This window comes from Borostomias antarcticus (assembly GCF_949987555.1).
Source record: "Borostomias antarcticus genome assembly, chromosome: 17".
Taxonomy (NCBI): Eukaryota; Metazoa; Chordata; class Actinopteri; order Stomiiformes; family Stomiidae; genus Borostomias; species Borostomias antarcticus.
This window is the reverse complement of record NC_140250.1, coordinates 24,585,126-24,600,125: the sequence shown is the minus strand read 5'-3', so window position 1 is coordinate 24,600,125 and position 15,000 is coordinate 24,585,126. Positions and strand designations below refer to the sequence as shown.

Sequence of the window (15,000 nt, the reverse complement as noted above, 5' to 3'; positions counted from 1 at the left end):
GCGTGTGTGTGTGCGTAGGGTCGGACGGCGGCAGACTACGACGAACCACTCAGGATAGAGGAGGACACACACTGGCCATCGGAACAGACGTGGGTATCTCTCCGTCCATCCTTCTACCTTTCATCCATCCCTGCGTCATCCTCCTTTTCTCTCCATCCCTCCATCCATCAGGCTTTCTCTCGTGTCCTCTCTCTTCTAACAGTGCCTGTCTGTGTCTCTATTCTGTGTAGCTGTGATTCACCTCTTTGCTCTATATACTCCTCTTCACTACTGTCACTGTCCCCACTGTTCCTTGACTGTGTCTCTGTTTGCGTTGTACTGCGATCAAATATTAGGTGTGTGTTCCATTTAAAATAATATGATTTCTGGTTCATACAGAGTAGTCTTGCTACATACAGTACAGTGTAGCCCATACATAATAGGTAATATGTGGGTTTAGCATTGTCGTGTGTGTTTGGTCTTAGACACCATTTAGTATTATTAATGTTACAAAAATATGCTTTGCTTGTAGACCATCACGAGATGGTAGAACTAAACTGACCTTAAAAAATGTATTTCTTTTCATGTAAACAAGATGGCTTACTTCCTGTTCTTGTTCCTGTATCCTGTTGTCTCAGGTCGAAGGTCAAGGGGGGCACAGAGCTCCACATTGACATGATCAACCAGCTGAAGGAGGCGGTGGAGCTGCTACAAGACCCCAACAGGTGGGCGTGGCTGAATGAAGCGAAGGGAGCCATTACACATTCAATTGAAAGTCATGCTACTTTTCTCCCCACCTAGTCAGAGGTTACAGCTCTGACACCAACACGCTACGGCACCAACACGCTCTGGCACCAACACGCTCTGGCACCAACACGCTCTGACACCAACACGCTCTGACACCAACACGCTCTGACACCAACACGCTCTGACACCAACACGCTCTGACACCAACACGCTCTGGCACCAACACGCTCTGACACCAACACACTCTGGCACCAACACACTCTGGCACCAACACGCTCTGACACCAACACGCTACGGCACCAACACGCTACGGCACCAAAACGCTCTGGCACCAACCCGCTCTGACACCAACACGCTCTGACACCAACACGCTCTGACACCAACACGCTCTGACACCAACACGCTCTGACACCAACACGCTCTGGCACCAACACGCTCTGACACCAACACACTCTGGCACCAACACACTCTGGCACCAACACACTCTGACACCAACACGCTCTGACACCAACACGCACATTTTCAAACTCTCCAGATGGCCCATTATGATATGCTTGCTATGATATTTTTTTGGTTTTGGATCCTGTGGTATTACATATAAATCATATCATACCTCTTTGCTTTTTTCTCTTCGTTACAATGAGTCAAATCAGCTTTAGAAAGATAGTTATCAACTTTATTTATTTGCTATTTAAGCAAACATCTTTCTATGCGTGTAAAAGAAAATAATATCTGATTCTCATTCACTATTAGGAAAAATGAAATTTTCTTAGTCTGGATCCTGTGGTAAGCTATTACATCCAAACTGAGGTGTGATTTTAACCATTTGAAGAGTCATCAACAAAATGCATTATGTACAGAGCCATGTGCTCTCTGAGCACCCTTTCTACTGTACAGTAGTTATACACTAAAATGCGCATACACACAAAAACACACACACACACCAAAAGTATCACAACCCATTGGCAGAGAGAAAAAGTTGGAGGACGTCAGTGCACCATAAATGAAATGATGTGAGATGTATTTTTAGCGGGTAATTTGGGTTGCTTCAATATAGGATAGAAAAGTGGACCATGTCTCAGAATATTCCCAGTGCTACGGGCGGTACTGTACTGTACGGTACCACCGCTGCGTGTGTGACTGTCCTCACTCGCTCTCTCCTAGAGTGAACAACATGGACGCCGAAGACATGTCTGGGGTGCAGCTCTACCCTGTGGAGATGGTCATGGTGGAGGAGTCACTCAAGTAAGTGTGTGTTTGTGTGTGTGTGTGTGTGTGTGTGTATGAGAGAGAGAGAGAGAGAGAGAGAGAGAGAGAGAAAGAGAGAGAGAGTGTGTGTGTACTGTATGTGTGTCCTTGTGTGGGTGTGTGTGTGGGTGTGAGAGAGAGAGAGAGAGAGAAAGAGAGAGAGAGTGAGTGTGTGTATGTGTGTGTGTGTGTGAGAGAGAGAGAGAGAGAGAGAGAGAGAGAGAGAGAGAGAGAGAGAGAGAGAGAAAGAGAGTGTGAGTGTGAGTGTGTGTGTGTGTGTGTGTGTGTGTGTGTGTGTGTGTGTGTGTGTGTGTTTCTTCCTTGTGTTTGGGTGGTGTGTCTTTCTTGCTGCTGTATATTTGTCTTTGTGACTCTCCGCCCCCCTGTCTCTCTCTAGTGGTCAGGACAGCGATGAAGGATCAACCACGCCCAAGGTGAGACCTCCCTCCCTGAACACGCGATGACCTCTCATAATGTTGACCTACTGCATATACTACTGTACAAGTATAACTCTGCCTTCACTTGAATAAGGCACTCAAGATATGACCTTTATTAATGTATTTGTCTGGTTGTGTGTGTTTGTGTGTGTGTGTGTGTGTGTGTGTGTGTGTGTGTGTGTGTGTGTGTGTGTGTGTGTACGTGTGTACGTGTGTGTTTGCTGCATGCTCTTTTGTACTTAACCAGCAGCATTGGTTGGATTAAATCAGATGTAGTATAAGTTTTTTGTGGTTAGAAACTCTCTTTTATGATTACAAAGTACATATGTGTGATGATAGTCATGATACTTTATATAGTGGTGGTTCTATCAGTGAGTAAGCATGTGTGTATGCTTAAGAGTTACATGATGCTAAGCTAAGTCTTAATCTTACTGTATTTGTATAGCATTGCACTTTCTAAAGTGTTTCTATAGACTGGGGTACTTTAGATAAGTGCTTTCTAGCAGAGTCCAGATAGCCTTGATACATGATCGCATCTGCTCCTAACAATGCTGACTTTGCACCTAGCCTAGCAATGACAAAACAGGCCAGATACAAACAGTAACGTTGTCCCCCATCCACGATGTGTGTTCCTTTGTTGTAATGAAGGGGTGGAAACGTTTTCTTCATGAATATGAATAATATTAAGTGTTAGTTAATTTTATGTGCCTAGTATTTAACTCCTGAAGCTATAAACTCAGAAGGCCCCTTCCAATTCTGGAAATCCTGAAAACTGCCTCTCCACACAAATAACTCTCCTCAACTGTCCAGCAAAGATGCAATGTGCACCAGTCAGTTTTTTTTTTGCTTGCGTCGTGGCATCACAAAGCAGATACTCTTATACTGTTCCTGCATGTTTGTGAAACGTCCGACCGTTTGCAGCTTTATCGAAGGATTCAGTGTGGCTTGACACAATGTAGCTTCCAGTGTAGCTTCCCACCATTGTGTTACTTTCACCTTGCTTCTCGTTCTGAGAGACTGTCCTTCCTCCTGGAGGGCATTGTTCAAAGCTTCGGTCAGTGAACCTGGACCTCCGGAGCACCCTGGGGCTTTGGGTACACCCAGGCTCTTCAGAGAGCCTTAACTTAGGGGCGCAGGCCTCTACACTCCCATCACAGAGTAGGAAATCCTGGCTCCATCCCACGGCCGGACCCTCCAGAGACTCCCGCCTAACGTCATGACTAAACGCGTCACGGTGGGACACAGATGATCTGGCCATGCTCTATGTCTGATCCATCCAACGTGATAAAACTACCTAAATAAGTCGTCTGTTCTATGGTGTGAAATATATCAATGATAATTCTACCCACAATGCACCCAACCTCGATACTAACCTATGACAATCCTAACATTGGAACCAATGCACCAAAAGAGTAACTAACCTCCTCAAGCTCTGAACTCTGAGGAGTTAGAAAGTAGACTATAGTTTTACTGAGACACCAAGCATAGTTTTTTTCTGTACAAAGCAAAATGTTGGCCTGTTTGGGAAAAATGAATTGTGGTGGGCTCTAGTACATGACTAATGGATGATCGAATTAACGAACTAACGTACTGTACGTGGGTCAATCTAATGTCCCTTCCCCCAGATTTCAGCGGGGGTTCTACTGTACCATAAAGCAAACACAGAAACAATCTCACACCCAGACTAGTATGATTAAGAGCACACTGGAGAACTTGAAATAGCACTGTAGAACTTGAAATAGCACTGTAGAGTACTAAGTTCTAAGGCCCTATGGATGGTAATGTATGTTCTAGAGGGACTATCCAGATGGAGGTTTTGAGTTCCAGAAGAAGCGGGAGTTGATTCTAGAGAGAGCCAGGCTTGAGGCCCAACTTGCATGGCAGCAATATGAAAGACTTATGTCAAACCAGGTAACCTATAGGAACAAGCCAGGGGTAGCCACGCCTCCCCTCCGGCTTCCCAGCCAATCCCATTCCATCCTCTGATGCCCTCATCTAGTGTGTGGTACTTTTTGGTCACTTTATGCCCTTTGGACAAATCTTGACTACCATTTAAATTCCATGAAAAATAGCTAAAATATCTCGTTCATATTCAAGATGGTAGTGCTTTAGTGGCATTCACATTGAGACCTATTTCTGTGGCAGGGCATACTATTTGACTGTGAGTGAAAGTTACAAGATTTAAGCTTTAATTATATGGTTCAGCTAGGTCTATTCTTGTTCAGACAACGTCTGCTTGTTTGGAAATATGACCAAGGGCATAACGTGTTTTTGTGTGTGAATCAATAAGACATCAGTGTGTCATTTCACCTTTCCATTCAACCAATTCTCTTTGGCCTTTGGGTCAGTCTGCTGTTTTTCACGTAGGCCCAACTTTAGCCTCCTCATGTCGCTACCATGCTTTTAAATGTTCTGTAGATGGTTTGAGTCGTCCAGGGAGCTTAATTGTCTGTAGCACTGAGTTTGTTGTCGCAGGTGTGTTGCTTCATGTTGCGCCTGTGTGTGTGTGTGTGTGTGTGTGTGTGTGTGTGTGTGTGTGTGTGTGTGTGTGCTGCTGTAGTGTCCGGTGTGTGAAGTCGTGCCATAGTTTACAAACATGAGGATCTGACCCCATGATCATCAGGGCGTTTAACCAAACGATATGATTGGAATTAATGCCGTGATAACAACAATTTCATAGATACAGACTGCTTACTGATCGGTTGTTGACTTTAACAAAGATAAGGATTGGCTTACTCCAAACACCCAAGGTTTTCAATCCAAATTGTGACCAATTCCTCGATAAAACTTCAGCCAGAGGGCAAAAAGAAGAAGAGTTTTGAAAAGAAAACAGAGCCAAGGACAAACAACAGTGCAGCCTTTGGAACGCAGAGAACAAGACATCATTGTTAGATTAGTTGTTTCTAGGCTAACAATGCACAAACACAGCAGATCAGAAACACGCACACACACACAAACACACACACACAATCACACACACACACACATGCCACAGACAGCTATTAAGGACATAGCATCCGGAGAACTCTGACCACGCTTAGGAAACACTATCAACACATAGTAACACACTGACCAATAACAGCTACGGAGCCATGGTAACAGTGACCTCAGCAGCCAAGGACAAACACCCAATTAGATTGACAGTATTTGTACTGCTATGTAACATCATCATTACATTTTATGAGGGAACTGGGCACACACTCTAGGCCAATTAAATGTATTGATCACGCCAATCCGATACTGCAGGATCAGAGGCCTTTCAGCTGGCTACCAATCAATCACAGACCGTAGTGTGAGTTCTCTGGCCAATCACAGACCGCAGCCTGAGTTCTCTGGCCAATCACAGACTGCAGTGAGAGTTCTATGGAAACAATAGTCCACAGCTCCCATGAACAAGGCCTTGTTCTGTTTGTGTGTGCGCGTGTGTGTGTGTGTGTCTGTGTGTCAGTGTGTATCATGTACTTGAAGTGGTCCTGACACATCCCTAACTGTCGTTATGTTCTGTCTCTCCTGTCCATCAATCAACCAGGTAGAGGACAAATCACCAGGCGGCGGCCACACGATAGCCACCCCTCCCTTCGGACTGAAGCCCCGCTCGGGTGAGTAGAGTCTGGCCTCGGTGGTCTCGGAGGGGTGGGTGAGACACACGGGACACATGGGGGCACACCGTTATCCACTCTTACAGGCATGTCCATCTCATCAACAAGGCACCGTGGCACAGGCATCCAGACTGTCACAAATACTACTACACGCACGAACAGCTGAGTTCCAATAGGGAGCAGTTATAGTGGAGACTCAACACTTGAGTGTTCAGTAACAGAGAGAGTCCTCATGAAGCTGTGCCTCCGCTACTCACCCCAAACCCAAAGCTTCCCGTATCCCTCATCACGCTCCGATATCCTCCCGAATGTGTCCAGTACAAGCCAAAGGTACAACCTTTAATTCGGGGTACGGGGTACTGCCGCTAAGTTATTAGGCTCCAGACAGACACAGAGGTTCCAACAGCAAGCAAGCTGGTTGGTGCTGCATCATACAAACTCCCAGCGCTGTGGCAACTAACACGCAAATGCCATCAGAACGCCGGCTGTATGGACACGGCCCCTAGACCGCCGCTTCGTGTTCACTATGCTTGTAGTGAGAGGCGTCCATGCTGCTAGGTGTTAGCGCTAGCATCCCATCCAGCTAACTGTATTTAGGCTAATTACTAGCGTGTGTAATGTAGCTCTAATACACTAACATTAACAGCATGACATGAATTCTGTACTGTGAAATGGCACTAATATTGTTTTTATTTTGTGTCGTCTTTCCTGTTTTTGTGCTGTTCTTTTTCTTATCCTTTGCTTTTTCTTTCGTTCCTCCTACTTTTCTGTCACTCTCCTTCAAATCATCGACCGTTGTATAACACCAATATCAAACCAAATTCTCACCCTTATTCAACTCACCCCCCCTCATGCATGTTTGCTTCTCAACTGCTGCTGCTTGTTTTTCCCCCCGCCCTATCCTCTTCTACCTAACCAACAATTATTTTTTTCCCGGAACTTTCTCTGGTGTCTCGTCTCGGGGTCTGCGGTGGTGGGTGTTTTGGAATGGACCTGGCTTGTTCTACTTGACCCTCCTCTCCCCCGTGCACCACGCCCCCCCCCCTGGCCCTTCGCCCTCCTCCTCTCTCTACCTTTAGCCACATCCTCGCTACCCTGCTCGCCCCCGCCCTGTCTCCGCCCCCTCCTCACACAGGCCCCGCCCGTCGATAGAGACACTCCCCCTAATCCCGACGACGGAGGCATGCACAGCAGTGGTAGGTTACTCCTTCTCCACCAGTCGGCAGATCAAAGGCCGCGCCAGACCCTCTGACGTTTGCGCAACGATGTGTATCTGTGTGCCTCTCTCGCTCTGCCTCTCTCTTTCCCTCTTTTCCTCGTTATCTATATTCTCTCTCTCTCCTCAGTCTCTCCTCTCATTCATTTCCTTTTATCACATTCTCCCCTAGCTCTCCCTCCCTTCCCTCCCTCATCCCTCCCTCATCTCTCCCTCATCCCTCCTGCTCTCAACACTGCCTCTGACCAAGCTAGGGTGTTTTTGATTACTGTGTGTGTGTGTGTGTGTGTGTGTGTGTGTGTGTGTGTGTGTGTGTGTGTGTGTGTGTGTGTGTGTGTGTGTGTGTGTGTGTGTGTGTGTGTGTGTGTGTGTGGGTGGGTGGGTGGGTGGGTGGGTGGGTGGGTGGGTGTGTGTGTGCGAGGCTGAGAGGATCAAAGGGGAGCTTCCACGCTCCACGCACTCCTCCTCTGCCTTGCATCTGTTTACATGCTGGCTGGTGTGTGTTGTAGCTATGGTGGTGTGTGTTGTGGCTATGCTGGTGTGTGTTGTGGCTATGGTGGTGTGTGTTGTGGCTATGCTGGTGTGTGTTGTGGCTATGCTGGTGTGTGTTGTGGCTATGGTAGTGTGTGTTGTGGCTATGCTGATGTGTATTGTGGCTATGGGGTGTGTGTTGTGGCTATGCTGGTGTGTATTGTGGCTATGGGGTGTGTGTTGTGGCTATGGGGGTGTGTGTTGTGGCTATGGGGGTGTGTGTTGTGGCTATGGGGGTGTGTGTTGTGGCTATGGGGGTGTGTGTTGTGGCTATGGGGGTGTGTGTTGTGGCTATGCTGATGTGTGTTGTGGCTATGGTGATGTGTGTTGTGGCTATGGGTGTGTGTGTTGTGGCTATGGGGGTGTGTGTTGTGGCTATGGGGTGTGTGTTGTGGCTATGCTGATGTGTGTTGTGTCTATGGCCGTGGCACATGGTAGGAGTTAAACTGTACGCGTCATTGCATGTGGTTGTGTTAACGGCAGGGGGCCTGCCACACAGAAGCTCTGAGACAACCCTTAAGAATATATACTGTACACACACATGCACACACACACACACATGCACACATACAGTACACACACATACTGTACAGTACACACACACACACATAGAGGTAGAAGTAATGCACATGCAATGTAAAATATGATGATCTGCACTCTTTCAGCTTCATGTCAACAGCAGGTTGCTACAGGCCAGCGTGGCTCATTTCTTTATGACACACGTTAGCGTCTGAGAATGTTGTCTAGAGCTTGACTGTGCCTGTGTGTGTGCGCGCCTGTGTGTGCATGTGTGTGTTTGTGTGTGTGTGTGTGTGTCTGGTAGGCAGCAGTCAAAGTAGTAAGTCTCTGGCCCAACTTGTGCATATTGGTGTATCCACTCACAACCATCTGAGAAAACAGACACACACACACACACACACACAGGCCTGTCACCGTCCATTGACCTCTTTGATATGGGTCTCTGTTTAAAAGGGTACGGTTGCCTTGTAAAACTCCCATTAAACACAGCCAAAGGGATCTTTGACCAGCCGACAGAGCCTCATCCTGGGCTGCCTGGTCCTGTTCCCCCCTGCTTCCTTTAACAGAGCCTCATACTGGGCTGCCTGATCCCGTTCCCCCCTGCTTCCTTTAAGAGCTCCAGGGTATTTATAGTCCTTATATTTTAAGTGTTAGATAATGGTCCCAATGGGAGTATTCGACTTCCACTGGAATGGAGACGCTTTTTAAGGCGGGAAGCTGCCGTCTTAGCGGACATTTTCCCGCGCGGGGTTTGTTGTAACAGAGTATTGATGTTCAAGTAGGGTCTTGTGTTCGGATATCGGCTCTGATTCAAAGTCAACATGAGCTTTTTTTACTAGTCAGCCACAGTGCTCATTTGATAATAGATTTGTAGTTTTTTTTATTCATAGAAACTAGCTAAATGATTGATGTGGTGCATACTAATGATTTATAAATTATGTACAACATACAAATAGAAGAACATAGAGATTTCTGGAGTGATGAAGTGTTTCCAGAATCTGACACTAGTTTCCATTCCTCTATGATGGGGTGGAGCCTTCGGAATGTGACATCACCAGTAACCAGCTGGACGCCAGATCACAAGTTGCTGACCTCAGGAAACTGTGTGTGTGTGTGTGTGTGTGTGTGTGTGTGTGTGTGTGTGTGTGTGTGTGTGTGTGTGTGTGAGCGTGCACGAGCGAGCGTGCATGCATCTGGTTGGCTAGAGGATGCTGTTATATTACAGAATGACAAAATTATGTTCATTCACTTGTTGTTAAACTGATCATCGGCGTTGCACTGTAAACAGCCGTGTCAGGTTAAAGCTTCACATGTCACAGGTCAGCGATGTCACAGGTCAGCGATGTCACAGGTCAGCGATGTCACAGGTCAGCGATGTCACAGGACAGCGATGTCAGTCATACAGTAGCCACTCTACCAGACAGGAAGCAGGATTTGACACTTCCTTTCAGATAAAAGACCTTTCTGGTCTTGACTGAGATTGACTGAGATTCATCAGAAATGTCTTTTACTGCACCCTACCTTTGATAATTGATTGTTTTTCAATTTACAGTAATGATCCAACATACACTGCTAAAGCCCTACCTGTGTACTGGAGGACAATACATGTGCAGAGTAGACACACACACACACACACACACACACACTCAGGCCTAACCTGTCGGCATTCAGCCAAGTCAGCTCTGCTAGGGAAGAGATGTTATCTGTCTACTGTACAATGAGACTGGAGAGGAAAGAGAGAGAGAGAGAGGGAGAGAGAGAGAGAGAGAGGGAGAGAGAGGGGGGGGGGGGAGAGAGAGAGAGAGAGAAACTCTTTTGCTTGACTAATATTAAATGGAGCTTGAGAGACTGGCCGAGGCCCTGATTCCACAGAGTAGGAATGCTGCCCTGCGCTGAACCCTCCAACTCAACCCCTTCAACTCCTCTCCTTCTCTCTCTCCTTCACCCTCTCCTTCTCTCTCTCCTTCACCCTCTCCTTCTCTCTCTCTCCTTCACCCTCTCCTTCTCTCTCTCTCCTTCACCTTCTCCTTCTCTCTCTCCTTCACCCTCTCCTTCTCTCTCTCTCCTTCACCCTCTCCTTCTCTCTCTCCTTCACCCTCTCCTTCTCTCTCTCTCCTTCACCCTCTCCTTCTCTCTCTCCTTCACCCTCTCCTTCTCTCTCTCTCCTTCACCCTCTCCTTCTCTCTCTCCTTCACCCTCTCCTTCTCTCTCTCTCCTTCACCTTCTCTCCTTCTCTCTCTCCTTCACCTTCTCTCCTTCTCTCTCTCCTTCACCCTCTCCTTCTCTCTCTCTCCTTCACCTTCTCTCCTTCTCTCTCTCCTTCTCTCTCTCCTTCACCCTCTCCTTCTCTCTCTCCTTCACCCTCTCCTTCTCTCTCTCCTTCACCCTCTCCTTCTCTCTCTCTCCTTCACCCTCTCCTTCTCTCTCTCCTTCACCCTCTCCTTCTCTCTCTCTCCTTCACCCTCTCCTTCTCTCTCTCTCCTTCACCCTCTCCTTCTCTCTCTCCTTCACCCTCTCCTTCTCTCTCTCCTTCACCCTCTCCTTCTCTCTCTCCTTCACCTTCTCTCCTTCTCTCTCTCCTTCACCCTCTCCTTCTCTCTCTCCTTCACCTTCTCTCCTTCTCTCTCTCCTTCACATTCACCTTCTTTCCTTCTCTCTCCCTCTCCTCTCTCCTTCACCCTCTCCTTCTCTCTCTCTCTCCTTCACCTTCTCTCCTTCTCTCTCTCCTTCACCCTCTCCTCTCTCTCTCTCCTTCACCTCTCCTTCTCTCTCTCCTTCACCCTCTCCTTCTCTCTCTCTCCTTCACCTTCTCTCTCTCTCCTTCACCTTCACCTTCTTTCCTTCTCTCTCTCCCTCTCCTTCTCTCAACAGGAACAGCCAGGAAACACAATATCCCTTGCATAATATTTATACTCTCATTTTCTTTTTCTCTCAAAACCTCCCCTCTCTCTCTCCCTCTCTCTCTATCTCTCCCCCTCTCTCTCTATCTCTCTCTCTCTCTCCCTCTCTATCTCTCTCTCTCTCCCTTTCTATCTCTCCATGCACACACGGGCGTATGAGCCATACAGTACAGCAAAATGAGACCCTCTCAGACGCAGCATGGACACCTGCCACACTTACTGTACAGAACTGTACAGCATGTGCAGCTTAGAGGTCTCATATAGAGCGTTTGGGGTCTGATATAAGTTGAATTAAACTCAAATGATCAAAGCTGCTTTGTTACTGTGCTAGAGAGTAACAGGTCAGACGTCAAACAGGCAACAACTTCCTGTTTTTCGGCACCTTTATTTACATCCGCACTGAGCCGGTCATGCAGGACCTTGTTTGTTGACTACAGGAAGTTCAGTTTGAATTCGAGTTTTCACACTTTCGAGTTTTCACACCTTTTTCTCCGCCCACTCGTTCTCTCCCATGTCACTGTGTTTGGGGCGACGCAGATCCTACCAAGATGGATGAATAATATCATTTGTTCAGTGTTCTCATTCTTCATACTGCATTTCTGTTTGACTGGGAGACTATTTTAACTACAGAGAGAGAGAGAGAGAGAGAGAGAAAGAAAGAGAGAGAGGGACACGGATAGAGAGAGGAAGAAGCAGACACACGAGAAAGGGAGGTAGAGAGGAAGCAGCACAGTACCAGGGACTATTTATATAACAAGTACGAGGTGAACGGTGACCGGGTCACGACTCTGGTCTGTTATTATTTGGTATCCCTCCACAGCTCTAGTTGTTTAGACTGGACTAAAACCGAAGCGGAATTTGCCAGAACTTCTGACTCAGACACTCTTGATTCTGCTTGACATAAAACACCTCCACATTGGCATCATGAACGCCCTTTCTGACTCCCTCGGTCATTCTATGTCAGGACTTGAAATTACAAATATATATGATTTTTAATTATGAATTGGAGGAGAGCAGAGTTGTTTAAGATGCTGGGGTCACCATGGCTACACACTGGCTGGACCAATGACAGCCTCCGGCTGCGGTTGGACTAGTTTTGTTTTGTCTGGGATTTTGAGGAGCGGGTGCTGTCGAGTAGCCTAAAACTGTCCAGATGGCCTGACTGCCTGCACATGGATGAGAGGAGAGAGAGAGGGAGAGGGAGAGAGAGAGAGAGAGAGAGAGAGAGAGAGTCATGCTGTGCTAAGAGAACGGGAGGAGAGGAGAAAAATCCTGTTAAAGAGATTGATTTACACCGTCCTGATACACTGTATCTCTCTCTCTCTCTATCTCTCTCTCTATCTCTCTCTCTCTCTATCGCTCTCTCTTTCTCACACACACACACACACTCTCTCTCTCTCTTTCTCCGTGCTGGGCGTTGTCCATTGTGGCTTCCTCTGAGCGCCACTCAGCATCAGCCTCAGATCACAACAAATACAAAACATCACCACATAGATCCAAAACATCACTACATCATTTGCATCTGTAGCGCGTGGACAATTGTGTGTGTATGTGTGTGTGTGTGTGTGTGTGTGTGTGTGTGTGTGTGTGCGCGTGCGTGCGTGCGTGCACGTACACACGCCTTGTAAAGCTGAAGGCCAGACACATTAGCAGCCTTTTCTGGGATTGCATTAGCATCTGTATAAACCCTGAAGGACAGTCTGTCGATAGGGGCCACCCATGGCCTCCGACAGAGAGATGGAGGGAGAGAGAGAGACGGATGGAGAGAAAGAGAGATGGAGGGAAAGAGAGAGATGGGGGAGGGAGGTGGAACCAATTATCTCAGTTAATTAACTCCTTCAGTGCTTGGTTTTTATCAGTGTAACCAGGTGTAATTTGAGATCGTTGACTCCTGGCAGCGGTCTGAGTGGCTGTTAGAGGTAGAGTGAGGTGAGCCCAGTTCAAGGTCAGGATACTGGACCGTTCAGCAATTAATGTCTTGGAAAAACCCCATTTAAGACCGGTCATTGGGGAGTCTGTCTGTGCCCTCCTCGGGCTTGAATGGTATGTGATGGGAATCTCATTGACAGTTCCTGCTATGGTAATCCAAGGGTATCGTCCTCGACCACGTTCACACCCTGTCTAACAGCCAACATCCTGCTTCCTCGGATCGCCCAGGGTGATAGGATAGAATGCGCGTGTGTGTTTGCATGTGAGTGTGTGTGTGTGTGTGTGTGTGTGTGTGTGTGTGTGTGTGTGTGTGTGTGTGTGTGTGTGTGTGTGCTCTCAGTGGTACTGCTCCTTGAGGAACCCTTAAGGTCTTTGTGATGGTCTCTTTGATTCAGCCCACATCAGGGCCTGTAGTTCAGCTACTTCCAACATTTGTTCCTCTTGCCCACCACCCTAACTGTAATTATTTAGTACAGAATTATATTTGACCCTGTATCAGTGTGTTTGTGTTTGGGAAATGTGTTACCTTTAACAGAGCACTTCCTCCTTTGCCGTTCAATAGCCGGCATACAGTACTCAGCGACTCTTGGGCTCCCCCATGTGGTCGGACTGTGTATGACAAGGTCCAGATGCGATCTATGCCATGTTCTGTAGTATTGGCACAGCAGGGAGAGTTTATGACATGTGCTGTGCTGTATGTAGGACGCTGGCCTGGTCGTCCTACAGAGGAGTGTGTAAATAGTGTTCGGTTTTATGGCTCACTGCGTCTGTGATCAGAGGCCAAGCCTGTTTCACACTCTCTCTTAATGCCGCCCCTCCCCCACACGCACACACGCACACACACACTTACTCCATTTTCTGTCAGCCATGTAAGCTTAGGCTGTAGGCTATAGGCATATCTGTTTTCATTTAAGGTGTGTGTATTTTGAACTAGGGTAGCACATTTTGTCCTAAATAATTTCATGCTACACACATTTTGATTTCACTTATATTATATATCTCCATTCAATTATAATGGCAAACTGGCATCTGAAGGAGCTTTATCCATCTGAGATTCTCTAAAGGGAGATGGTGATGATGATGATGATGACTATGATGATGATGATGATGATGATGCCTGAAGGAAACGCAGTCTCCCATATCCACTCACTCTCAGTGCACATTACCGCTCCTGTGATAATGAGTAGTGAATATACGCATGAGTGACTATGAATATAAAGTTATGTAAGCGTACGGTGCTTCAATTTGCGAGGGAAAGTGTGATTTACGCGTGGACCTATGGATGCAGCTGCACATAATGTGTGAGACCAGTATTGTGAATTATAAGTGGCAGAGATCTGAGCCTCACGCTGAGAGTGAGAGTCTGTCCATCAGGGTTCATGGATGACTGCGCGTACTGTATGGCTGTGAACATGAAGGCCCCATGTGTGATTGCATCCTTTTTTTTTACATTTCGGTTTCCGTCTCTTGTCATTCTCTCCTCCGGCCTGTTGGGGGCAGTGTTCCTGAGGACCCACAAGACCCTGGAGTCCATGGACCCTCAGTTCACCATGAGGAGGAAGATGGAACAGCTGAGAGAGGAACTGGAGCTGATGGATCAGCTGCGCGACGTGAGAACTCTTCCCCGTCTCCACGGCGACTGTGTCTGTCTGTGCTCGCACACGTCTGTATATGAATGAATCACACCGTGGAGCCAACAACGACACAACAATGGACCGGTGCAAGGACAGGACAGGACAGGACAGGACAGGACAGGACAGGACAGGGCAAAATACAAACATTCAAAACATTCATGCAAAACGTTCATGCAAAAACCAGCGCTGCATTTGGCCTACAAAAGAGACTGCGGTAATCACTATAGTGCAAGAATCGCAGGGGGCAGGGGAGAGAGTCAG

The 15,000-nt window shown here is 47.2% G+C and overlaps 1 protein-coding gene across 1 annotated transcript in view; it reads left to right on the top strand.

Moving 5' to 3' along the window:
- Window positions 1–15,000, top strand: part of lrch1 (leucine-rich repeats and calponin homology (CH) domain containing 1) — a gene marked incomplete at both ends in the record, with an annotated part of 61,874 nt that overhangs the window by 43,034 nt on the left and 3,840 nt on the right. Inside the window, 8 exons of the mRNA XM_084451895.1 lie at window positions 19–89; window positions 618–704; window positions 1,891–1,971; window positions 2,372–2,408; window positions 4,206–4,322; window positions 5,941–6,010; window positions 7,090–7,206; window positions 14,606–14,715. Of these exons, the coding sequence (XP_084308021.1) occupies window positions 19–89; window positions 618–704; window positions 1,891–1,971; window positions 2,372–2,408; window positions 4,206–4,322; window positions 5,941–6,010; window positions 7,090–7,206; window positions 14,606–14,715 (690 nt within the window). The remainder of the gene's footprint in view (window positions 1–18; window positions 90–617; window positions 705–1,890; window positions 1,972–2,371; window positions 2,409–4,205; window positions 4,323–5,940; window positions 6,011–7,089; window positions 7,207–14,605; window positions 14,716–15,000) is intronic.